The sequence below is a fragment of the Strix aluco genome, chromosome 4 (genome assembly GCF_031877795.1).
Source record: "Strix aluco isolate bStrAlu1 chromosome 4, bStrAlu1.hap1, whole genome shotgun sequence".
NCBI lineage: Eukaryota > Metazoa > Chordata > Aves > Strigiformes > Strigidae > Strix > Strix aluco.
Genome location: NC_133934.1, coordinates 119950928 through 119978053, shown reverse-complemented (window position 1 = coordinate 119978053; position 27126 = coordinate 119950928). Strand labels below are relative to the sequence as shown.

The following is a 27126-nucleotide window of genomic DNA, read 5'->3' as shown; positions in this document are numbered from 1 at the left end:
TGGTCTGAGCCTGCTGACCTTTCCCTGTCCCATTCTTCTGTCCCCTTCCTGACACTTCCTCCGCCCCAGCTTACCCTTCCTAGTCCCTCCCTTGCTTTCAGTGAGTCAGTGCCAGCTCTTTTCCTGTGAATAAATCTCCTCCCTCTTGTTAAGCCCCACTTCACCACTGCCTTTGTCTGATTTAGTCACACTCCATCCATCGGTCCCTGCTCTTCTTTACAAGCAGGGGCAGCCACTGCCACTCGGCTGTTCTTTGAGCTGTCAGGGGAGTTCACACTCTTGGCTGTGCTGCATCAGCGGTTCTGTATTAAGACTTCCCCTGTATGGGGGAAATTTGGTGCCCTTTCTACACAGACTTCAGTTGGGTTAATTCAGTGGTCAGTATAGAATTGGTTTAAACCCAAATGCTTGTAGGGAGCTCCAAACTCTTAATGGAAATACAGCTGTGCTGGCTTACTTAGTCATTTTTGAAGTGACTTAATTAAATGGCCTACATAAATAGATGAAACTTTTACATGTGGAGATGTCCTGAGAAGACCGCTGTTTACAAATTGTCTTCAAATTATGCGACTAACTCCTCTTACCCTCTCAGGCAGGCAGGAGGTGGAAGATGGTTATCCACCAAGAAGGATATATAATGACCAATAGTTCTCCAATGCACAGTTAAGACAAGTAACAGTCCAGCTAAATTCTCTTTTCACTGATTTTCCCCATCTACAAAGGACAATAAAGGAACTGTCTTCTCTGCTGTGCCCCTTTGTCTTTTCCTGTTCAGTTTGCTTGCTTGATTTGGCATTTCTGGATAAGCAAGACTTTATAACCTGGATATAAAGTTCATAAGACATTTGGGTGTTAAAATTTCCCGAATGTGGTAAAACTTGCTAGTTTTTAAAATGAAGTCTGCAAGAATACAGTAGCCTCATAAGTGGGCAGTTCCACTGAAAAGCAGACTTCAGGTGTTTTATTATTCACTGTATGAGTGGTCTAAGAAGCATGTTGTTTTACTGGTTTGTGTTTGCTTTGTATGAATTATTAAACATAGGAAAAAGTTATCCAAATACTGCTCATTTGTGTACTAGCTGCAAGAATAAAACCCCATATGGTCAGAAGCCACTAAAATACAGGAAAGATTAGTGAATATCAACTGACATCAGTAAATGGGTTGCAAGCAAAAAATAGGCATGCCATTTATGTTGATAAGGTGAACCATTTGTATTTGTTATTTTGACAGCAAAATACAGAGTCATTAATGTATTACTGTTGACAGTTCCAAATAAGTCCTGACTGGCTGATTAGGTAGCCTGTTTTGCTTTTTCAAGGCACGTCTCAAGGCTTTTTAAGCTAGTGTAAGCAGAGAAGGAGAGTTTCATACGTTGAATTCATGATGCAGAGTGTTCAGCAGCGTTACTGGTTTTGAAGGGTTCATAACATTCCCTCGCTATTTGAGGTTGCACAGTGAACTGGATCAAGGAACCGATGTCTTCGAAAATAAACAAACTAGTTTTCTGTGTTGGCAGCCTCCTTGCATTGTGGTGCCAGAAGAACTGAGAAGTGCTGTGCTCTGGTGCTGTGGGCAGAGGATAGGATTACTTAGAGCTGCTGTTGCTGCCAAACTTTTTGTAGAGTGATACTTTGGCCTTGCATTCATAAACTGTTAAACCACTCTCAGTTAACATTTAATTACAATTTACATCTCTTTGTACCAATAATTACTAACTTTACAATGTGGCCACAGTATGGTGGTCTTCAGGAGAAATGTAAATTGACTTTCAGGGTGAAAATGGTTGAGATACCTTTATAAGATGCAATCAGTATATGGTAAGACTTGGGCTTCCCAGGCACGTTCCTTCCATAGTGCATTTTCTAAGACATCTGGATAAGTGGCAATGACCAAAAAAAAATCAATTATCTAGAACCCAATCACTTGAATCTGCAGCTATCAAGTATCTTAATAGTGGCTCTCAATTGAAAGTAGTGGAAGAGTCCCAAGGTCTGCGTCTTGATGGTTCTGATCCAATAAAAACGTTAATATATTTTTGTTAAGGAAGACTTGCTTGATGTTTATGAAACTTGGTTTTATGTAAAGATGCTGAGAAAACCTGTTGCACAGAGCTTGCGTCTCTGAAGTGTTGCAGTGTGCTATTTGAAGTAGAGAAAAGATTATTGAAAATGAAAATATATTATACTGGACAAAGATAAGACAGTAATAGTAAAATCTGCTTATTTCCTGTACTGTGTTGGCAGTGTCTGGAAGCGTAATGTAAGACAAGTATATATGAAACTGTTTTCGCAAAGGTCTTTTTCAGAAGAAGCAGACTTACTTTCCTAGGGCCATTGTCTTTCTGCTACAGATTGCAGTGACAAGTTAGAATTTTTCTGGCTTTGAAAAATACATTACGGAACAAAGATTCAGTGCTGACTCAAAGTGGTTTGTGGGCTCTTTGGTGATTGGGGGTGTATGTGTGGTGTGTGTTGGTTGGGGGTTTTTTGTTGTTTTTTTTAAGGTCACAGTCAGGATTAGTGTGACTGAATGCCTGACTACAAGCCTGCAGAGCTTCCCTGGCTTGTCACTTGTGCAGACTGAATTCCAATGAATAGAGACCTCTGTTCAGTAATTTTAAATAATCCCATAAAACATCCATATATATTCATTCTGTGAAAACTACTTGATGATGTTGACAATGGCTTTTTCCTCTCTCTTCCTTTAGACAGCTTGCTTCCGAGAGGAGAGAAATGTCTTGGTGAATGGAGATTGTCAGTGGATTACTACATTGCACTATGCCTTTCAAGATGAAAACTATTTGGTATGTCTGATTCATCAGCAAATAAAAGCTTTAGGTTATGAAAGAACTTTATTTTTGATGCATTTAAGGATATTAGTGCAATAAATCAGTCCACCTCATGCCTTGCTGCAGTGTTTCAACATTCTTGTTTCTCCTTGAAGAAAAACTTCAAAGTGAGTGGCTGTAACTCCAGGAGAGTGAGAAAGTCTTGTAGTACTATAGTATATAGAACTTTAGTTAAGCACCTTAAATTAACTAATCTACCCTTGCATAAAATGCTGAAGTTTAATGTTTTGGATAACATTTCAATTAAAGTATTTGACAGATGTTAACTCTGTGAAAGTAAGAAATATTTTTATTTTAAACTTTCAGCATGTCTTTTGAAGCAAGATTTTGTTTAAAAATGAAAAAATAATTTAAAATTTTATTAAAAAAATCTAATTAAACTGGTATTTTAAAAGCTTCAGGAGATAAAAATAACTTATTTCTTAAAAGTATTTAAATAAAATATGTTTTTTAAATCAACAGATTGGTCATCTCAGTAGTTTGAGAGACTTTAGCAACTGTTTATAATATAAAGTCAGTCATTACTCCTTTACATATTTTAATGATGGGTCACTAGAACTGTAATTTATAAGCTGTGTTTACCTTAGTCACAGAAGTCAGGAGAGTACTGACCAGGAGCAAAGTCACTAAAGCCCTAACATACTGCAGTATACTGAACCATGCAGTTTCCATGTGGCTACCTGAGGCTGGGTTTGCAAACCTGCTATTTCTGTAACAACTGACATAGCTGTAATGTGGAAGTTTTCACCTTCCTAATACTTTTTAGATAGTACCACAGTAGCAAGTCATGATTATAAATAAGAAAAACTGTAATGATAAAAAGCTGCCCATGAGTTCAGGAATTAAGCATATGGAAGAGTTAGAAAACACTCAAACATTTTCACAGGTGCTGAAACTAAACAAATTATTTTGACTGTCATGTTAAAAGTATTTCAGAATAACAAGCACATCTTAAGCAAATAGGTAGTTGGGTCTTAGACCCTAGTTTACAGGCCATTTCTGTTGAATGCTTTGTGATAGATCCAGATTTTCAACCTCTCAAAGTTTAGTTATCTCTGGCACTTCCTCATGAAGATAGCTCATCATTTCAAATTCCCTCAGAACCAAACAGCCTTCAGACTTGCATAAAAATAACCTAAGAAATCCTATAACATATTTCCAAGTAGCTTGTAAGAATGGAGCTACCTAAGAAAAAATTGTTAGCTGTGCAAGATAGCAAGCAGTAATAATGACAGTGTAGAGAGGGATCTAGTATTACTAATACCATTTTATACAATTCTGTTCCAAGCAAGCTGTAGCAGTATAATACATTTCTTTTCCCCAAGTTACGAAAGACATTTAGATGTTGAAATTGTCACTTGACAGTAGAATTTAGACATCTAGTATCTAATTTAAGATCCAGTATCTAAGAAAGCAACAACTCAGCCTGGCAGCCAAAGTCAGCAGATTCCCAGCTTGCCTGAGGTCTGGTTCTGCATGTGCTGAGATGCTGCCTTCCAATTTGGTCTGTTACTCAGCATCCATCTCATGTTAATGTCTGGTGCTTACAGATGGAGTGTACGTCTCAATCATTCTATTGTAAATGATGCATGAAGAAAAGGTGAGACACATCAGGAAGTGATTTTTTCATCCAAAAACCTGGACAGAAGGTTCTCTTCCAACCATCTTAGTGGTTCACTTGTCCAGGGACTAAAAGATCTCTGTTCAGTTCTGAGCTCAGCTTAAAGGAGTTTCTAGCCACGTTTTCCCACGTCTCGTGAGAATGCTGCCATGTTACAGAACCTGGGCAGATTGGGTTTACTTTTCAGCTGCGCTGTTCATCCTTGATCCTTGTAGAATAAAATGCAAAGCTGAGAACAAAACAAGAACAGACAACAGAGCTTGGTTCTCTCTAGATTCTCCAACCTGGAGTGGATATCACGTCTCTGAGAGAGAAAGCTCTAGGTTCTGGTATCTGCTCCGAGTGATGTTTGTGTGTTATAGCTAGTGATTCTTAAATGCAAAACCATGTAAGCTAACCCTGAAACAGAGAGAGAAACTTGGTGTGTTCCCACACCTAGGGCTTTGCCATCCTCCTCTGACTGCATGATGAAGGGTTCAGAATGAGACAAATAAAGAGAAGGTAAGATGTTAAGGTAGAAAAGTAGTAGCTGCCCTTGGAGACTCTAGAAATAATAGGGGTTTTATTCCTTCTAATATTGGTAGAGCATATGATGATGCAGAACTTAAATATAAGCAAGAAACACAAAAGTCTACAAGATGTCTTATGTTCTGGGGTTCATTTTCTGGTTCTGCTCCCATAGTTTTAATATGTTTTAGAGGCAAATACACCATGTGGAAGCATTCTCTAAACAGCCAACTCTTAAATGACATTACATGGAAATGCTGGTATGGCTTTTTTCTGGGTCTTAAAAAGCTTTTGTAGAGACCGTTTGAGTCAAGATTGGTTAAGTAAGCCTTTGGTGATTTTGCTGAAGCAGATATGGTGTAGGTGAAACCTAGTCCATGAATATCAGAAACATTTATGGGACCTGAAGTTCTTAATCTCTTCTAGATTCAAATCTGTTGGTTTTCTTGTGCCTTACCAGAAAAATTTTCTTTCCCGGTCTCATTCATGAAGAAGAGCATTTGTGAGTTTGTCTGCTGTCAGCCTCTTGGAAGCTTCTGAGTATTTATGAGAGTGTTTTGTTGTCTTTTTTTCCTTTGATTTCCAACTACTCTCCCCTGTTTGATATAGTCATTTCCATGGAAGAAATGTGATACCTCTAGATTTCAGTGTCAGAATAGTCTTTATTTTAACCCCATGTGAAGGGAGAAGTGCTTCCTGGCAAGAAGATCATTGTGAGTTGGAAGATAAATAAAATTCTACTTTCTTATAGAAGAGGTCTCACCATCTTCCTGTGATCCAAGTGCCTCATTTCGTGGGTCAGCTGAGTTCTTGCTGAGTGTTGAATGCTGTGGGAGCTGAGGGAGGTGCATTACCTCGTCTCTTTGGGAGCTGAAATATCCTGTCTGTCACAGAAGGCTCTCTTAGCCTTGATTTGGAGAGAAAATACTTTAATACAACATCCCTTTTAAAAGATTGCTGGTTCCTGTCTGTAGCCTTTTGTTTTCAAACGTAATTGCTGCATGTGTACAGTGTTCCAACTCATGTTTAAAATCCCTTGATGGATTGTGCAGTACGGACTGATTGACTGATTTCAACATTGTGATGACATTTGCCTATCAGATTAAGCTATAATTTGAACAAGATGGAGGAAAATATCAAAACCTATGCCTATTGGAGTTGCTCTTTTAAGCCAGAAGATAGTGAGGAAATAGTACTGCACTTTATGTTCCTTTGCGTTCTTATCTTCTTTAATTTGCTTCCCTTGTGGAAGATGAATCTGTGGCAGGGACAGTGGATTGTAGGTTCCTTTACCTTGAGGAGAAAAATAAGATGACTGCTTTGGAAAGGTGATTCCAGAATAAGCAAAGTTATTCCTAAAACCACATATCAAATCATCTTGAGAACATGAAACAAAATGGCTCAAGACTAGTAGTAGTAGATAAAGTCGTCATACTTGAAGTGATAGCCTGGATTTAGGTGGATGTTGCTAGCAAATAACTAAAACGTAATCCTCGTTTTGTGGTATGAGAAACAAATAACAAGTCTGAGTCCTTTTCTTCCATATTACCCTATCTGTGTTGGTCCTTTCCATGGATAGGATAATGGCTGATTGGCCTAGGAGGCTGTTTACTTTTTTATTGAAATGTATTCTAAAGAACATTAATGTTTGATTTTTAAATTTCCCACTATAGTGCCTCTGGCTTGACAGTGCTGCTGGCTTGTCATGGGCATCCCTAACGTATAGTGTCATCAAGCTCCTGCCAGCTATGTTATGCATGCATGATGAGTGTTTGAAGATGCTGATGTGATAAGTCTCACTTTTGGAACCACTAGTAGTACTGAAATGATACCAAAATTAAAGTAGTAATGAAATTTATATTTTAGACTAAGCTGTATCAAGTATTGTTTTTAACTATAGTTTTTTTCTTCCTGCATCCTCTGTAAATTCTCAGTTTAAGGGTTGGTAACCTACATTAGTTTTGGTGATACTAGATTGTTTTCTTTTTGTGACACTGTAGTTAAGACAGGAATAAAGTCACCCTGATTTACTTGTTTGTTGCTGGTGTATCTTGCTTGGGGGTTTTTTTATGGTAGGAACTGAATGCTGATGTGTCACCCTTACTGTGATTATTAAAGAGATATAGTATCTTTTTACACTATATAAGCAAATAAAAGTAATTCAAAAGACTACCAATTTTGACTAATTTCCTCAGGCACAGAAAAAGATTAGTGAAAACATTTTTTTCAGGAGTTAGCTGATGAACTTTAATTTTTTTTTTTTTCTTACCAGATGTCTCTCAGTATTTGACTGCTTTATTTCTCCCTTTTCAGTATCTAGTGATGGACTACTATGTTGGTGGTGACTTACTGACACTTCTCAGTAAGTTTGAAGACAAGCTTCCTGAAGATATGGCTAGGTTCTACATTGGTGAAATGGTGCTTGCTATACATTCCATACATGAGCTGCATTATGTGCACAGGTAAAATACTGTCTCACTTGGCAAAAGATACATGTACAGTTATATGAAGTTAATCCTAAAGATACTGCTACATATATAAATGAGCACAGTAGCCACAGGCAAACTACTGTGGGTACTTGCTTACTATATACTGTGTAATAACTGTATAAGCTATTACATTTTAAATACCAAGTTTTGATGGATTGATATTAGAAGTAGTGACATTTATCTGACTAACCTTTTACTAAAGCTTTTATTTTTAGTCAGGCTTCTTGATTTATTCTCAATTCACTTCATTAATATTTATCTGTCTTTGTCCAAGCCAGCCTAGAAGTTTGAAGCAGTTGGAATTCTCTGCAAATGTTTAGGCATTCTGGAAAATTTATGCACAGCAAGCCCATGATAACATCAGTGCATCTATTTACTTGAGGTCATCCTCAAACAGTTTTTTGTAATGAGTAGGCATGTGCCAGTCTAATTGTTTCTGTATACAAAATGTATATTCGGGATCAGTGCCTACCATCATGTTAACTTAGATTGTGCATGTTAACTTAGATTGTGTTCTGTAATAGTTAAGAATATATAATATTCCTCATTCTCTGTCAGAAAAAACAGGTCAGGAAGGTAGAGTACACTTTGTATGCTTCTTTTTTGGCTTCCTCTTGGAGCAATTGTTTTAGAAGAGCTGTGAGTAGTGCAAGGGAGGCACTTGATAAATATTTTGTTTCATCGTTGCAAGAGCCTTGATCAAGTGAGAATTTCTATCCTTTCGTTGCTTTTCAGATTTAACAACTATGTATGATACGTCAGTTAGAAAGCAAAATGATACTAATTCTGGAAACCTTTGCAGTTGTTTCTTTATATGCTGACGTTATAGCTTGATTTCAGTAAACAGAGAAGTTAGAAAATACAGAGTGTGAGAGTAGTGAGGTTTTTCAGTTAACTGAAAACTGCTTATGGCCATATGGGTAGGCTCATGGCAGGTTCATGACACTGAAAGTCCTGTCTCGGGAGAAGTGGACCTCACACTAGCGTTGTATCTGACTTGGCAGGTACATCTTGGCCAATTCCCTTTACCTCTTAGGCCTTGATTTCTTAGTTTGTGAAATAAGGACAGTTTTAATGTCTCTTTTATTAAATTTATGGGTGAAAACCATTAGGTAAGTGAGGTGATTCTTAGTTACAGTTAATGTTTAAAGGACACATGGAATTATCAAACTAGAACACTTCAAACTCTTTTCAGTCTTTGATCACTGTTTCAAAAATAAAAAAGAGAAAAGATACATAAACTCTGTAATACTCCTGTGAGTAAATATGGACAATATGTGGGCATTTAAAAATGTTATGGACTCAGAAGTTTACCTGAAGCACCATTGCACCCATTTCCGAGGAAGGTGGCCTGACTAACTGACCAGCTACATCTTTGCTTGGGGCTGAATGAATGTCTGTTGTGGCAATAGGGATGAATGGCTCTGAGGCCAAAACATATGCTTTGAATAGGAGATGTATGAATGCTCAAGAAATTACTGCTTGGCAACTGGAATGGATTAGGAGGAAGCATGATTGCTCTGGAGAGGATTTCGAGGACCCTTTAAAGGCTTATATGACCTGTTAGCTGTAGATAGGAAACAGCAGAGCTCAGAGATGAGGCATTAAGCTTTTCTGAACAGAAACAGTGTTCCCTGAGGCAAGCAAGATCTGCATGCAAAGCAGAAAAGCAGAGATGTGTTGGATGAGATTGGCTCATGCTTCGAATGGCACTGTGAGCAGTGTTCTTTAAAAAACAAACAAACAAAAAATTGGTGTATAGTTGTGTATAAGCTATATAGTCCTCTGCATATAGCATATAGTCCTCTGCACCTACAGAACTTGATTTGTGGTTATGGGACTGTAAGGGAATGTTGACAATATCTGGAACTGAAATGTACGGAATAAGTTTAACCATAGAAACTTACTAATGATTTTACTGGGAAAGCATAGTGAGATGGTCTTATTTTCTGGGTTAGGGCATATTTTCCCGTATTATAACAAATAAGCATGCATTTAATTTATGTTGACAGGCATAGATTAGCATTTACTATTTTGTCTTAATGCTGCTAATGAGCAACAGTATTAGTGAAGTTTCAGTAATTGATTTCAAAGCATTAGCCCTTGGTTAAAAAGTGTTATTTCAAGTTTGTGTTGGAAAAATTTACCAGATTGGCAGGATTTTTACACATATAAAGACCTTTTGTTAAACCTATCATGGTTTTTCTCGTATGTCTCCTCAAGTGTGAAACTGTGGAATTCAGCGCCTTAAAAATCAGACATTGTGAACTTCCACATCTATGTAGCAAGGTGTGTTAGAGCACTTTCTGTTCCTTGCTCCTAGTAATTCTAGTCACTTCCTCAAAAAATAAGCTGAAGCTATTGTACAATTAAGTTTTTGAACACACGTAGTGGCAATTTGAGCTTCCTATTTTAAAAGAAATACAGGATTTTATATTGCAACAAGACTGGTGGGTTTAAGGTAAAGCACATGTGGTTTTATTTATTATTAATAGTATTATTTGAATAAATATGATTCCTGAAAAAAACACCAAATGAACACATTTATAGGTTTGCTTATCTTTTTTGGCTAGCTCAGTTAAATAATAATATTTCAAAATGGCATGATGGAAGCATATTGGAAGCTGATCCTGGATAGCATTAGCTAAAGAAAGGGAAGGAGACTGCTGTATGTTACCTTGAAAGAGATGGATGTTCTCCCTTTTAGCCTGCAGAATTGGTGCATAACAGTTGGTTTTGCGTTCTCCACTTGCTCTTCTCTCTTCCTTTCTTCAGCACCTTCCTATCATATTGGCTAGGTGCTCTTAAAAATCATTTGGGATATTTTGAGGCTGTTAATTTTAAAAACCCTGAAACCAGCGTAATATGTATTGGGACTGTCTTAAGTTGTCTGGATGATTGATCTTTTAGTGATACTTTGTGTGAATTTGAGTACAGGGTGGTGAAATAAAATATGGTTAATTAGCAGACTAAATTCAACTAACGTGCTCTTTAGTAAATCCTTTTTGGTGCTCTTCCTGATATCAAAATGAATATCAAGTAATGAGCTAGAATGAAGTGGGAATCTTAGTTCCATGTCATTTAGTAGCCATACCATTTTATATCCTGCTATATATATGTAAGAATAGGATTTGATATTGGAGACTTTCTAATGTTACTGTATCCTGTTGAAACGGCCTTGCCCTGATCCCAGAGCTGGGGAATTCGATGGCTTGTAGAGTACATGTTGCATGTACACAGATGCAAAGGTTACCTTATCTATAGAAGCAAATGTGCTATGCAATAATGCATAGAAAGTCTTGAATAGCAAATGAAAAATACTGGCCAACAGAAAAGATGGACAAATTTAGAGAAGCAGTAAAAAAAATATTCCTAGATTAGAAGTTAACTATAAATCTTGGCAAAAACCATGAGATTAAAAGATTGCCTTTTTTATCTTTCTTGCCTCTAAACAATGTTTTGCGATGCATATAATCTTGAAAGTATGTCGATGAAGTAAACTGCCTATATGTTACAGTCGATATGACTCAGTGTAATTGTTCTGCTTGGTTATTTGACCGTTCAGAGTTCAACTTTGATGATCTTGAAAATCTGATGTAATCTAAGGCTTCAATATTGCAGGCAAGGTATTAAATTGTGCAGGAGGAGAGAGTTGTAAATAGTGCAATAAAAAGAGTTTCATCAGTGTGTATTGAACATAAAATTCTTTCTATTCTAATGCAAGATTAATCTTTACAAGTAGAGCTAATACTATATATTTAAATCTTTTCACTTCTTCCTATTATAACAGGGACATAAAGCCTGATAATGTTCTTTTGGATATGAATGGCCACATACGACTGGCAGACTTCGGGTCCTGTCTGAAAATGAGTGAAGATGGCACAGTATGTATGAAGCAAAATTTAATTGGGTCACTGGTAGTGGAACCTTGTAAGTGAGTTGCTGGTCTTAAAGATGTTAGACATTGTCAGTGTGAATCAGGGAAGTGATAGATTGTAAGCCTACTGACATGATAAAAATTGAGGGAAGAGTATAACTATATACTTATAAAAACGTTTTTGACATCTTCATCTCCTTGTTTTACAGACTGCTACCTTGTAAAGTTATGCTTTGCTACGTTTTTCTGTCTTTGACCTTTTCTTCTATTGGCCATTTGAGTTCTCATGAGGTTTTTCTGAACTGTCCGAAGACCCTTTGTTAAAAAAGGATAGAATTTGATATTATCTCTGTGTTGGAATCACAAGCGACCAGGAACCTAGAAGCCATGACAGACTTGAAGTATAACTCATCCAAAATGAGGACGTAACTAAGCCCAGCTAGAACTTAGTCTGGCTATTGCTCTAAAAGACAATAAAAAATGTTGCTGTAAGTACATTAGCAACAAAAGGATGACTAAGGAGAATCTCCATCCTTTATTGGATGCAGGGGGAAACATAGTGACATAGAATGAAGAAAAGGGCTGAAGTACTTAATGTCTTCTTTGCCTCAGTCTTTAATAGTAAGACCAGTTGTTCACTGGGTACACAGCCCCCTGAGGTGGAAGACAGAGACAGGGAGCAGAATGAAGCCCCCATGATTCAAGGGACAGTGGCTAGTGACCCTCTATGCCACGTAGACATACCCAAGTCTATGGGACCAAAGGGATCCATGCAGGGGAGCTAGTGGAAATGCTCACCAAGCCCCTTTCAATCATTTGTCAGCAGTCCTGGCTAACCAGGGAGGTCCCAGTTGACTGGAGGTTAGCAAATGTGATGCCCATCTCCAAGAAGGGCTGATCTGGGGAACTACAGGCCTGTCATTCTGACCCCGGTGCCAGCGAAAGTTATGGAGCAGCTGATCTTGAGTGCCATCACATGGTACAGGACAACCAGGTGATCAGGCCCAGTCAGCATGGGTTTATGAAAGGCAGGTCCTGCTTGATGAACCTGATTTCCTTCTATGACAAGGTGACCCACTTAATGGATGAGGGAAAGGCTATGAATGTTGTCTACCTAGACTTTAGTAAAGGCTTTAACACTATTTCCCACAGCAGTGTCCTGGAGAAACTGGCTGCTCGTGGCTTGGACGGGAGCACCCTTTGCTGGGTAAAAAACTGGCTGGGTGGCCAGGCCCAAAAACTTGTGGTGAATAGAGTTAAATCCAGTTGGTGGTCAGTCAGTGACAAGTGGTGTTCCCCAGATCTCAGTATTGGGGCCAGTTCTGTTTAATATGTTTATCAATGATGTGGACAAGGGGATTGAGTACACTCTTGTTAAGTTTGCAGATGACACCAAGTTAGGTGGGAGTATTGATCTGCTTGAGGGTAGAAAAGCTCTGCAGAAGGATCTGGACAGGCTGGATCAATGGGCCAAGGTCAATTGTATGAGGTTCAACAAGGCTCAGTGCCGGGTCCTGCCCTTTGGTCACAACAACCCCACGCAACGCTCCAGGCTTGGGGAAGAGTGGGAAAGCTGCCTGGTGGAAAAGGACCAGGGGATATTGGTTGACAGCCAGCAGTATGTGAGCCAACAGTGTGCCCAGGTGGCCAAGAAGGCCAGTAGCATTGTGGCTTGTATCAGGAATGGTGTGGCCAGCAGGACTAGGGAAGTGATTGTGCCCCTGTACTCGGCACTGGTGAGGCCGCATCTCAACTACTGTGTTCAGTTTTGGGCCCCTCACTACAAGATAGACATCGAGGTGGTGGAGCGTGTCCAGAGAAGGGCATCGAAGCTGGTGAAGGGTCTAGAGCACGAGTCTTGTGAGGAGCGGCTGAGGGAACTGGGGTTGTTTAGCCTGGAGACAAGGAGGCTGAGGGGAGATCTTATTGCTCTCTAACACTACCTGAAAGGAGGTTGTAGCGAGGTGGGTGTCAGTCTCTTCTCCCGAGTAACAAGCGATAGGACAAGAGGGAAACAGCCTCAAGTTGCGCCAGAGGAGGTTTAGATTGGATATTAGGAAAAATTTCTTCACCAAAACAGTTGTGTCAAGCATTGGAACAGGCTGCCCAGGAAAGCGTTTGAGTCGCCATCCCTGGAGGTGTTTAAAAGAGATGTAGATGTGGCGCTTAGGGACATGGTTTAGTGGTGGACTTGGCAGTGTTAGGTTAACGGTTGGACTCAATGGTCTTACAGGTCTTTTCCAACCTATATGATTCTATGATTCTGTAATTAATAAGCAGTTTGTTTTAGATGCCTTTTCCACATGCAAGAGCAACATTATGGTAATTGCCCATCTTGTGCACCAGATTGGATATACCCCTTAAAGCTAAGTCACTGGTGACATTTTTTGTTTGTTTTGCCTAGTTTTGGGTGTTTCCAGTCCTGTCAAAATATGGTATACGACATCGTTCACCAGTTTTGGCACAAACTCAGGGCTTGGTGACATTCTGTAGTCGTAAAATGCCTACCAAGGATTTACCATATTAAAATGCAAAATAAACTTGAAGGATCCGTTATAACTTTATGGGAAACCTGAGAACATATTCCTAGAGATTAGAGTTGCTCCGCCACTGCCCTGATGGTCAGGGCTTCCCTACTACTTGAGCACAGGGCAGTTCCCCACCTTACCCCTGTTGCATCTAGTTGCACATTATGCAGTAAGCATTAAACCAATTTCTGACATAATAAGAATAGGGTACTGCTTGCCTGAGGACCTTTGTTTTGTGATCTTCAAATGAAACTATGAAATTCAGGCATAGGACTTGAACTCCCGACTTAGTCATTTTTTATGTCAACTTCTGGCAGCCACTTGCAATTTTAATGTATAAACAGACAAAGGCAAAACATATTCTCCTTTTTCTGCTTTCACAATAGTTGTGATTAGTTTGGGTTTCTACTGTGTTCAGAATAAAGCGTATGAACTCATTTCATATAGAAGTAGACTGGAACTTAATCTTTGCAGTCTTTGTTACTTTCTTAATATTTATTTTGTTGCTGTGATTTTATATCTCTTCTGGTGTGTCTGTTTGTCAGAAATACTAGTGTGTGAGTGAGAAAGTTGGTGAGAGAAACTGAAAATTTACGAGAATTATGTTTGCCTTATTTTTAAGGTACAGTCATCAGTAGCAGTGGGTACGCCTGACTACATCTCCCCTGAGATACTGCAAGCAATGGAAGATGGAATGGGAAAATATGGGCCTGAATGTGACTGGTGGTCATTGGGTGTCTGCATGTATGAAATGCTGTATGGTGAAACACCCTTTTATGCAGAGTCATTGGTGGAAACCTATGGGAAGATTATGAATCATGAAGTAAGAGCTATATTCAATCTCTATATTCACTGAGTTTATAACATTTACAGAGAAACTTATCACTTAAAGATATTGAAGTGGTAGTAGTTCTTTGCCTTTTCACGATGTCTTAGAACCATATTGTGTAGGTTTGGTTCAGGTTTTAGGAATGTTTGCTTTCTGAACTGCAGAAATTTAATTCTTTGTCAAACTGAAATTTTTCTTTAAATGTTGATATTCTTGTTGGAAAATCTAAGCAATCATCACAAAATCAAAATTAAAACCAACTCTCACGTTAGGCCCATTGAAAGTTTCCTCTGGACTGTGCAGGGGAAATGAAGTAATGCATTATTTACGCAGCTGTGCACATTTTCTGTCACACTGATAACATTAAAAAAAGGGAACAGGCTACTCAACCAGTGTAGACATGAGCTGCATGAAGAACATGAAGTTCAGAGAACAGGGGTTTTGTCCAAGGTCAAAGTGGTAGAGAAGTGTTGGAACTTCTGGGTGCAGTTTGAACGTTAGAGAGTAAGAATAGACTGGTTCATGGTGTCCTTTCAAGACCTGTATTAGAAGGATGTGTTTACATGCATACTCATCCTAGGTAGCCAGAGGCTGTTGCATAGAATCTTTTGTTGTTTTTTCTTCTCCCCAGGATGAGTGCAGTTTACTGGTGTTTACAATATTGTGCTCTCACAGGGGAGCAGTGATGGAGAAGACATGAAATCCTTGCCAGGGCTGACACCCTTGCTGTGATGAATATTAATCTCTCTTGCTTTAATTTCTTCAGTGAACTAACTAGTTGAAAATATAACCAACATAAACTCTGGCTACCTGGCTCTTAAACTACTGAGGAGGAAGTTTGAAGCTGTTGTTCTGCAGACTTAATATTTTAATCTCATTTGGACACACAATCAATATGATTGTATGTTTTTCAATGAAAGTTTTAAAGTTTAATTTCAGTTATGCTGGTTTGGTCCCTAATGATTTCATTTTAAACTTGAAAAGTTGTATTATAAAAAGATATATATGCTATTGTCCTTTATTTAAAAAAACAAACCAAAAAGCCCCTCTTGACTATACAGTGGTAGTGGTAGCAAGCTAAAATACAGAAAAAGTTGTCCCAGTTTTTAGCTAGAATAATTTCAGATGTTAGTGGTAAGTACAATTTTTTGATCTTCTGTTTATGATTACAATGTTTTGTAAACATGATGCCACCATCATGGGGTTTTAAGAGTTGAAATTAATAAAATCTCAAGGAGTACATCTTCAGATCAGTGGATTTGTGACTAAGAATACCGGTGAGGCTCTGCCTTTATTGTATGATCTTTAATATATTGTAGTGTGTCAAAATTCCTGTATGTCCAAGTTTGCTTTTCCTAATAGAGTTACTGTAATTGCAGTTTCAAACAGATCTGTATTACAGAAATTGAGAAATGATTACTTGTCCTTAAAATCTGTTTTAAGACAAAAAATCTATCACTGAATGTATTGCATTGTGCTCTGCCACTGCTCGCCGGAACTAGAACAATGTTTGACTAGTTATTTCCAGTTTTATTGGTGTAATTTAACATGTTCTTTTTGAAACTACTGTTAAAAGTTATGGAATGGATTCCTCCTCTGAAAATTTCTCTATTTGTTTTGTTTTCTAGGAACGATTTCAGTTTCCTTCCCATGTTACAGATGTATCTGAAGAAGCAAAAGATCTTATTCAGCGACTTATCTGCAGTAGGGAGCGTAGACTGGGACAGAATGGAATAGAGGATTTTAAGTCTCATGCATTTTTTGAAGGACTTAATTGGGATAACATCCGAAACCTAGAAGCACCTTACATTCCAGATGTTAGCAGTCCTTCTGACACCTCAAACTTTGACGTAGATGATGATGTATTGAGAAATCCAGTGAGTCTTTGTTTTTAAATATTACTAATGCAAGTATGCAACCTTGCTGCACTTATTTCAAAATAAGTAATGTAAGAGTTGAAAAATAAGTGATGTCAAATGTGAAAAATTCAAGTTTTTCATCTCTGGCATTTTAGGTTATCAGAAATCGTGAGCTGCTTTTCTAAATAGTAGCACTTGCCAAAATGGACTACTGTTACATGATCAAAGTTAAAACATATTTAGGTGGAGAAAAAAACTTAGTTGCCTTTTTAGTTTACCTTTGCAAGGAGCTAGTGTTTGGATTCCTTTTCAAAGGTGAAAAAACCCCTCTGTCTTCAGAAATACACATATATTCTCCATGCAGCTTGCAGTTACAGCTGTCCAGGTGAGAGAGCTCACACTACTACTTCTCCACTCAAGAACCAGGAGGTTGGTTTTTGGAGTGGGGACATTGGTGTTCCCCTCATCCATGTCTGTTGTGTAGTAGTTTACAAAGTTGGGTCAGGAGTAGCAGAGGGCTTTTGTGGTAATTTGTTCATCAGCTTGTATTCCAAGAAATGAAGATATTTTGGCATGTTTTTTGATTATGTATCTAAGAGTAACTAACAGCATGCATTTTGGTGCCAGGTCACGTTTAATTAGGAACTTGAGATGTTTGGGTTTTCTTCTACTGATTTCATTGTGCTTTCGAACTTGTTGAAATGCTGCCCTTTCAAGTGCCAGTTCAAGAGGCTCCTAAATTCAGGTCATTATATAAAGTAACCTAATCTGAAATAAAGTTCGTCCGGGGACAATGGAGGACAGTACAATGAAGCATAGCTGCCAATTGTCAGTTGGTATGCGCTAAGAAAAGTCTTTCCATTAGCTGTCTCCCTTTAACTTTTGAGGCTAAATCAAATGCCTTTAGCTCTGTATGGGTTCTCTTTTGGGTTTTCATGCATGTTGTTTTCATGCAGGAAGTGGTGCCTCCAAGTTCTCATACAGGCTTTTCTGGATTGCATTTGCCATTTGTTGGGTTTACATACACAACTGATAGGTAAGCAAAGGATATGTTGTTCTTAAACTTGTTTCCCAAATGCAGCCAGTTCTAGGAAATTCTCATTTTGATAAAGATGTAGAAGGGTTGATGTCTATAGGTGTACCTGTGGATAAACATTTATCCCTTTTTTTTTTCCAGGTGTCTGAACATACTTTGATCATGCTTGTCAAGATTAGATGCTTTTGTGTTTAATATTTTATCTATCTGAAATGAATGGAAGTTAAGGGACTAGATGTGTCACTTTGCAGTTGGGTATAAAATTGTTGTTTCTCCATTCAGAAGTTGAGAGCAAGTCTTGTCCATGTTGCATGTCTGCCAGGAACAGTTCAAGATTAGGTCATTGCTCCAAAGTCCTGCTGGTAGGCTGAGTTAACATAGATAGTTCTGAGCATGAGCAAAGTAGCTCACTTTGTACATCTTTGAAATGGCCTCCATCTGACTTCAGAGATCCCTCAAACATGTCTCTGATCTTAAGGTTATTCTGCCCTATTTGTTATTCCATTATTTCCCTTTGGTGGGGTTTGTTACATCATGCAATACTATTTCAGAAAGAACCCAGTACACACATCTCATCCTTTTCAGAGTGAGATCATGTGGCTTAGCTTAAATTCATCTTTGGCACACTTTAAACTCTTGGGTTTGTTTCCCAGCTTTCTCAGTGCAGGTACACTTACCTGCCCACTTCACTGTCAGGTACTAGTAACCTTTGGCATAGGAGAGTTAACATTTTCAATCATTTAGGCAGTTTGTAAAGTGAATATACGTCCGCATCATTAAAGTCCTGAATGTAGGTGTGTTAATTCTACAGCACCATACATAGTAGCTAGGGAATAATAACTTTACCCTGACAGTTGTCTCAACAATAACAATTACTGCTCTAACTGTTCTTGCAAATTTAAGGTGCGTATTTAGTGGAATCCCAGCATGTCACTGTTATAGACTGCTGTGAGTATTTATTAAAATATTCTAACTTATGTATTTGTTTTCAGCTCTTTATCTGATAGAGGCACTTTAAAGAGTGCAATGCAGTCTGACACTGTAACCAAAGATATGGATGTACAGCGGGACTTAAAGAACACTTCACAAATAGAAGGCTATGAAAAAAAAATACGGAAATTAGAGCAAGAAAAGCAGGATTTGAACAGAAGACTGCAAGGTTAGTGGTTTATATTTGTTTGGATTCTTAGTTCTGCTCATTAGGAGGAATTGGGATGTATTTTATTGAAAACCTTTTCCTTTGTTTTCTGATTTTAAGAATCTACACAGACAATGCAGAACCTCCAAGGTCCAGTGTGTGTTACAGTAAATACAAGCCGTGATAAGGAGATTAAAAAATTAAATGAAGAAATTGAGCGGTTGAAGAACAAATTAACAGGTAAGCCTCTGGCATGGTAATTATAGAAATGCAATTTATTTTGCTGCTACTAGCAATGTTGTGTAATGTGTTTTTACAATAAGTAGGATTAATGTTCTTGAGGTGCTAAAAAAAAGGGATTTTTTTTAAGTCTTGCTCAATATTAAGAGGCATTTGAGTTTTTCCAGATGAGCACTTAACTTTCTTCTTCCACTTGCTTGGCCTGATAGCATATACTAGAGGGGGAGTCTAGAGTACGATAAGTTGTGTGAATGGGTTCAGTTAAATATTTTGTTTGATGTTCGTTTCCCTAAAAGTCTTAGGAGAGTCTGTTCTCTCACTCCTTTTTGGGGGGAGTATTTTTTTGAAAGGGTTTTACTTGGAGGCTGGTGTAAGAGGCAGTGGGGAGGAAAGACTAGTTGCTCTTTAGTAACATAAGGGGAAAGCTGGTGGGATGTATAATAATAGTTCACATTTAAATATTTCTGAGCTCCTGCTTCCTTTGTATTTCTGTCTGGTGATGCATTAATTAGGAAGCACTGAGCATTGCAGAAAAACAAATACTGGCATCTGTCCTGAGAGAAGACTGACTCATCCATATCACTGAAAATCTGTTGCTTGACAATGCTATTAGTTTATCCATACAAACCTCCTGTTAGTGTCTAATTTTTAAGTGGGAATCAGTGATAAACAAATTGGTGTTTTGAATCCTAATGACTTGGCTGAGAGGTTTATAGGGGCCTGTAGTATGCATAAGTGAGTTCAGATGCTGAGTTGCTGGTGCTGATTTTTTCCACCCCACAGTTTGGCAATATACCTCCTTTGTAGGTGCATGCATTGCAAAAATTGGCTCAGCTCTCCTATGCAGATTATCCTTCCAAAAAAAGCTATTCTTGTGTATTCTGGAATTAGGTTTGAGTCCAAATAGTTAGATTAAGGTACTACTTCTTCAAATGTTCAGGTTTATCTGGCTCTTCAGCCAGTGGTGCCCTGTTAAGTATGAAAACTAGCAGTATGGTCTGGTTTAAGAAGTAGTATTGGTTCATGTAGGATGGGAGGAAGTTTGTGCTGAAGTGAGAAAAGGAATAATACTTTAATAATTACAGCAGTGCTTGGGATCCCTGAATACATAGGTTCAGTTTCCTGTTCTGCCACAGGCATCAGTGGAACTTGAATGAGACAGTTATTCCCTGTGCAATTTCTTATTTATTTTTTTCTAAAAGAAGTAGTAATTAAAACCAAATGGAGAATGACAGCTCATTTTCTTACCAGCTCTAAGACCGAGCAGACGTATATAAAGGTGGTTAGTTTGTTGCACTCAAAAGGTGATAATTTCAAATCAGATTTGTCTAATTTTCTTTGAGAGTAGAGAGAGAACTACCATGAAAACATACTGCCAGGAATATGGGCAGTCAGGTCTCCAGCTTGCCTCATGCAGGATGGTATTTCTTTCCCAGATTGTTAGTTCTTATCTACTCTAGGAAATAAATAGTCCTTTCCTGTCTTGCTGGATGCACTAATGACTGACTGTACCCTTTCTTGTCATACGATGAAAACTATTTAGGAGATAAATTGCTAGAACTGGAATTAGAACAGCTCAAGTTTTTTTTCAGTGTGTTTAAGGACTAGATGTTGCATTCCTCAAAAACAAAACAAAGTCCTGTGCTAAGGCTTTTTCACTTAGAGATCACAGTCTTTGGGAGGATTTCTTCAATAGGCTGAGAAAATTAAAATTATTTGGAGGTATCAATGCCCCAAAATTACCTTAAACAGTCTAAAATGGTGGAAGCAGGAAAGAAGTGGATTTTCAAAGCAAAGTGATGTCAGTTTGCTTGAGTAGTGTTGCTTGCTTTATTGGTGTAAATTTGGGACCAGTTACTTTTAATATGTATTAATCTACAGATATAAGTAAACTGGAAGGACAGCTTGCAGATGCAGTGGCTTTTCGACAAGAACATGAAGACTCGATACACAAGTTGAAAGGACTAGAAAAGCAGTGCAGAGTACTGCGGCAAGAAAAGGAGGACCTTCATAAGGTATTCATCCAAAGATAGATACATTTGAAAATGGTCATGTAAAGTAGTTACAGAACAGTTCTGTTGTAATTGTGATTTTAGTGTTTTAAATGCTGCATTTCAAAACTATACAGAGATGTTAGTGAACCTGCTAATTTCATTAGCAATACAGTAGTTTTCCAAAGTAACACACTTTCTTTTTTGGAAGTTGATAGGCATCTTATTTATGTCAAATGTGTTCTGCTAAACACCTAAACACCTAACACCTAAAGAACAGTTTTAGTTTGACTGTTAAATTATTCATAACTGTTTCAATAAAAGTCTGAGGGCCATCAAGAGAGACTTCAGGGCCTTGGGACAATGGGTTAAGGGATCAGAAGCACAAGCAGTGTTCTCCTCTATCCTTCCAGTTGCAAGGAATGATGAGAGAAGAAACAGGAAGAGCCAACAGATCAATCAATACCTGGCTTCAAGCCTGGTGTTACTGGCAGAATTTGGGGGATTTTGATCATGGGTTGGTTTACACGACACCAGGCCTGCTGGTGAGAGATGGGGTACACCTGTCTCAAAGGGGGAAGAAGATCTTTGCACAGGAGTTAGCAGGCTCATTGAAGGAGCTTTAAACTAGATCTGAAGGGGGAAAAGGATAAAACTGGGCTTGCTAGAGATAAGCCTGGAGGTTACACACCAATGTTTGAGGGATGGCGTACTAGCAAGATCCTTTAGTCTGCCATCTCAGTGGAGGTAGGGGATGGAGATCCATGTGGCAGCAAAGACACAAGTGTTATTGATGTGTTAGAAACCACTGAAGCACCTCAGAATGGTCATGTAGGAATTAAAGCTTCTCCCCCCAAAAAGGTGGTGGGATCAATAGCCCAGCTGAAGTGCATCTATACCGATGCAGACAGCATGGGCAACAAACAGGAGAAGCCAGAAGCCATTGTGCAGCGGGAAAACTATGATACAGTTGCCATCATGGAAACATGGTGGGATGACTCGCACAACTGGAGTGACACAATGGGTGACTAGAAACTCTTCAGAAGGGATAGGCAAGGAGGGAGAGGTGGTGGGGTGGCCCTGTGAGTTAGGGAGTGTTTTGACTGTCTAGAGCTTAATGATGGTGATGATAGGGTTGAGTGTTTATGGGTGAGAATCAAGGGGAAGGCCAACAAGGCAGATATCATGGTGGGAGTCTGTTACAGACCAAACCAGGATGAAGAGGCAGACAAAATACTCTATAAGCAGCCAGGAGAAGTCTCACAATCGCTAGCCCTTGTTCTTTTGGGGGACTTCAACTTAGCAGATATCTACTGGAAATACAATACAGCAGAGAGGAAACAGTCCAGGAGGTTCTCATAGTGTGTGAAAGATAACTTCCTGACACAGCTGGTGAGTGAGCCAACTAGAGAAGGTGCCTCACTGGACCAGTTGTTTGTGAACAGAGAAGGACCTGTGGGTGATTTGACAGTTGGAGGCCATCTTGGACATAGTGATCATGTTTTCGATTCTCTAAGAAGTAAGGAGGGGGGTCGCAGAATTGCCACCTTGGACTTCCAGAGGGCAGACTTTGGCCTGTTTAGGGGCCTGGTTGACAGAGTCCCTTGGGAGGCAGTCCTGAAGGGCAAAGCAGTCCAGGAAGGCTGGACATTCTTCAAGAAGGACATTTTAAAGGCACAGGAGCAGGCTGTACCCATGTGCTGGAATAAGGCTGGCCTGTCTGAAAGCTTTGGCTGGACTTCAGGGGGAAAAAAGGAGAGTTTATGACCTTTAGAAGAAGGGGCAAGCAGGTCAGGAGGACTACAAAGATGTCATGAGGTTATGCTGGGAGAAAATTAGAAGGGCCAAAGCCGGGTCCTGCCCTTTGGTCACAACAACCCCACGCAACACTACAGGCTTGGGGAAGAGTGGGAAAGCTGCCTGGTGGAAAAGGACCAGGGGATGTTGGTTGACAGCCAGCAGTATGTGAGCCAACAGTGTGCCCAGGTGGCCAAGAAGGCCAGTAGCATTGTGGCTTGTATCAGGAATGGTGTGGCCAGCAGGACTAGGGAAGCGATTGTGCCCCTGTACTCGGCACTGGTGAGGCCGCATCTCAACTACTGTGTTCAGTTTTGGGCCCCTCACTACAAGACAGACATCGAGGTGGTGGAGCGTGTCCAGAGAAGGGCATCGAAGCTGGTGAAGGGTCTAGAGCACGAGTCTTGTGAGGAGCGGCTGAGGGAACTGGGGTTGTTTAGCCTGGAGACAAGGAGGCTGAGGGGAGATCTTATTGCTCTCTAACACTACCTGAAAGGAGGTTGTAGCGAGGTGGGTGTCAGTCTCTTCTCCCGAGTAACAAGCGATAGGACAAGAGGGAAACAGCCTCAAGTTGCGCCAGAGGAGGTTTAGATTGGATATTAGGAAAAATTTCTTCACCAAAACAGTTGTGTCAAGCATTGGAACAGGCTGCCCAGGAAAGCGTTTGAGTCGCCATCCCTGGAGGTGTTTAAAAGAGATGTAGATGTGGCGCTTAGGGACATGGTTTAGTGGTGGACTTGGCAGTGTTAGGTTAACGGTTGGACTCAATGGTCTTACAGGTCTTTTCCAACCTATATGATTCTATGATTCTATCATAATATACACAGGAATTACTCTGATCTGTGCTTAGTCATCAGTCCTGTAGATATCAAAAAGCATATATATATATCTGTATATATATCTCTCAAAGAGTTATAGAGCTAGGTCACTGCTCCAGCTTGATCCCACGTATCTTTGTAACACCAAAAGCTTAATTATTGCTTAAGGCTGAGGATGACTTTTATGTAATTACTGAGTTTATTTACTATTGTGTAAATTACACCTTTGCTTCCTAAAATGTATCAGTATCTGAGTTTAAGTCAGCAAAATATTTTGCAGTAAAATAGGGGTTTGCATATTCAACTTACCACTTTCATTAACATAAAAAAAGCTACCTGTATTCAAATAGATAGTTTTGGAAAAGTCTAGCAGCCATATTGTTCCAAGGAGCATTTGGATGGACCCAAAAGTGGTCTGTGGGCCAACACCTCTGGGGTTTTTGTCCACTAGAATCTCATCTGAATGTTAACCACTGATAAGGGTTTTTTACCAGAGTGTAGGAGTAGCAGAGAAGGCAAATCTGCTCCTCCTGGTTTGAACACATGCCTTTTGGAAAGTTAATGAATGCTCCTGCAGTACTTCTACTAATGGCAGAAAGTTTTAGAAGTTCCTTGGCCAGTATACGTATGTTCTGTTGTCTAGTTCTGCTCTTTTTCTTATTTTTTTTCTCTCACTCTCAAATGATTTTATGTAGAACATTGAATTTATATTTTAATCATCTTAATTTTTGTTAACTACTTGCTGTAAAGAAAACAGCTTTTATACTTTAAAGTATTAGAGCATCACAGTTTGTTCTAAGGAATCTTCCTCAGTTTTCTGAAGAATTTCACAAGATTTGCTGCAACATCTCGGTGCTGGTACAGTGTATTTGGTGAATGCGTTGTCTGCTAAAACATTCCTTTTAAAAAGGTTACTATTCTGCAGGTACATGGTGGTAATCTAAAATTAAATTATTTAGAAGTGAGGTGGCCTTGTGTAGTCAGATTTATAAGAAAGTCTTCTGGAACACCAAAGGTACTCTTAGAGCTGCCAGACTAGAAGCAGAATAGCTGCTCTCTTGGTATGTTACTGCAGCTCCTTAGCTAGGAAAAAAAAAAAAAAAGTGTAAATTAAGAATTAGAAATCATATTTAGCAGTTAATGTGAGATGGATGAGCTTTCAAGTCATTCTTATGTAGGTCCAGTTTCTGTCTTCTTGGAAAGATATATGGAGCTCAAATGACTCTTTTTTTTTTTTTTTTTTTTATTACATTTTTTTATTTAAACCAGCAACTTGTAGAAGCCTCAGAGAGATTAAAGATGCAATCCAAAGAATTGAGGGATGCCCACCAGCAAAGAAAGCTAGCTGTGCAGGAGTTCTCCGAGCTCAGTGAGAGGATGGGAGACTTGCGGTCTCAAAAGCAGAAGCTGTCCCGGCAACTTCGCGACAAAGAAGAAGAGGTGGAAGTGAGCATGCAGAAAATTGACGCTATGCGACAGGACATCCGTAAATCAGAGAAGATCAGAAAAGAGGTAGCTTGATAAGATAGCTAATAATAACATGCTTCAGCTGCTGCTTATTCAGTATCTCATATGTGATTGTGTTGAAAAAGTAGGACTGTTACCAATAATTTACTTTGTCCATCTGTAAGAAATTGCCCCAGTAACTCTTCCATATGACTTTGCTACAGTTCACAAAATAGGTCTGGAATTTGTTTCTAAATGTTTCACTGATGTATCAGGAAATGAACAGAGTCTTCTTTTTTTGTTTGTACTCAGGCTGATTTTAATCTGGAGGAAATATTCTTGTATATGGCCAGCTTCTTAGTTCTTGTATTTTGTTTCTTGTGGATTCTGACTCATAGTCAGCTTGAAACCTAGAAAGCTTAATGTCTTCATGTGCTTTAAGGTTAGAGTATTCGGACTTCTTTTTTTTAACAGAATTTTTCTCTTCAGCTGGAGGGAGGAATAGTGATATAGACTAAATATGTGGTTTTCCTTCCTCTGTAGTTAGTCGTTGTAAAGAATGTCTGTAATATCTTTAAGAAGGATAATTTCCAATTAGTACTCTATGCAATTTATAGTTTTACGTAAGATGAAGTAGATAACCAGAAAAGGGCATAAGAAACAGCTATTGTGGTTAACACAGAGTGTTTTAATCACTGAAAAATCATCAAATTTTATGTATTCTCTGGGTGAATTGTAGAAGAGAAAATCAAGAGCTTTATAAGCATTGCTAGAAAACTTCTAGCAAATTGAAGGGCAGTCTGTGAAAATGTAGTAAGAGATTAAGTTTCTCAGATTTTTATCCATGAATTAGAAGTGGTAGTTAACTGGGGAAGGTGAAGGGCTGTGACACCGTATTTGATGCATAGGGCTGTGGCACCACGTCTGTAGAGCAGAGTGCAGCAGTCATTCAAGTGTTGTTGCTTATTCAGTTAAATATTTTCATGCAGGGCTTTATAATCTCCTCTCCTTGTTCCTACAAAATCCTCTGTTTTCCCAACAGCTGTATCAATCTTCTATTCAGAAAATAGTCTGTAAATTCATTATCTTAACCAACAACTTTAAATACAATCCTTTTTAAAACAACTTTGCTAGTTGAATTGAATGCATAAAAATAAATCTTAACTCTTCCTGTCAGGTTTTAAAACTGCGCCACTATTGCTTGAATTGCAACAGTTGCCTTAGTTGCCACTAAATCACAGTTGTCTTTCTCATAAGCTTTCTGAAGTTGATAAATGGATGATCGAGCTTATTTTGTTCCATAATTCCAAGGTAAAGGTGTTCAGTGTTCATATTTGAAGTATTTTGCAATAATTTGGCTCAAAGGTTGGGATTTTTTTAGCTGCCTTAGTAGATACTGAGGCATGGAGCTGACCTGTAAATGTAGGAGACTTTCGTCTTTCACAACTGCAATGACTTTCTAGTGCCATTTCCTTCTCTTAACTGCACAGTTCTGTTAATGCTATCTCTGAACATACTTGGTGTAGTTCGTATCAGTACAAAAAGTCATACAGTAATAGTTATACTGCGTGAGACAAATGGATGCCTGGATCACTGAAGGTAAAACAATTATTGTGACATCCTGAGAAGATTGTTATAGTTGTGTAACTTAGAAATAAGGAAAACATGCAGCTCATTCATATGGAGGAAAGGAAATGAATGATACAGACAATACTACCTTGTGTTGAAATGACTTAAAATTACTCTTGTTACAGCTGGAAGCCCAACTTGAAGAAGTTGTAGCAGAAGCATCAAAAGAACGCAAGCTTCGTGAGCACAGTGAAGTCTTCTCCAAACAACTGGAAAATGAACTGGAAGCTCTAAAGGTTACATGCTTTTTGACAAAAGTTTACTCGTGGCACAGGAGCTGCAATAATTTTGCTTACTCAACTGTTGATACCTGTGGCAGGCTTAAAAACTACAGCCTTGCTAGAAACATGACCTAACCTGTTTGGATTTATTTGCTTTTTTGCTTGAAAGATTTTAATATCTCATTGGACACTAATGCCTTGAAAATGTCCAGTTCATATTCATTCTAAGCAGATACTAAACCAGGGTGGGC

At 38.8% G+C, this 27126-nt stretch overlaps 1 protein-coding gene across 13 annotated transcripts in view; it reads left to right on the top strand.

Annotated features, from left to right (window-relative positions):
• The window catches only part of CDC42BPB (CDC42 binding protein kinase beta), a 99793-nt gene that overhangs the window by 42525 nt on the left and 30142 nt on the right, over positions 1 to 27126 (top strand). For all 13 annotated transcript variants that reach the window (XM_074825172.1, XM_074825170.1, XM_074825168.1 and 10 more), the window contains exons 4-14: positions 2709 to 2804; positions 7291 to 7439; positions 11257 to 11350; positions 14494 to 14694; positions 16329 to 16577; positions 17516 to 17595; positions 18588 to 18754; positions 18854 to 18973; positions 20855 to 20988; positions 24849 to 25091; positions 26780 to 26890. In XM_074825172.1, coding sequence (XP_074681273.1) covers positions 2709 to 2804; positions 7291 to 7439; positions 11257 to 11350; positions 14494 to 14694; positions 16329 to 16577; positions 17516 to 17595; positions 18588 to 18754; positions 18854 to 18973; positions 20855 to 20988; positions 24849 to 25091; positions 26780 to 26890 — 1644 coding nt within the window. The remainder of the gene's footprint in view (positions 1 to 2708; positions 2805 to 7290; positions 7440 to 11256; positions 11351 to 14493; positions 14695 to 16328; positions 16578 to 17515; positions 17596 to 18587; positions 18755 to 18853; positions 18974 to 20854; positions 20989 to 24848; positions 25092 to 26779; positions 26891 to 27126) is intronic.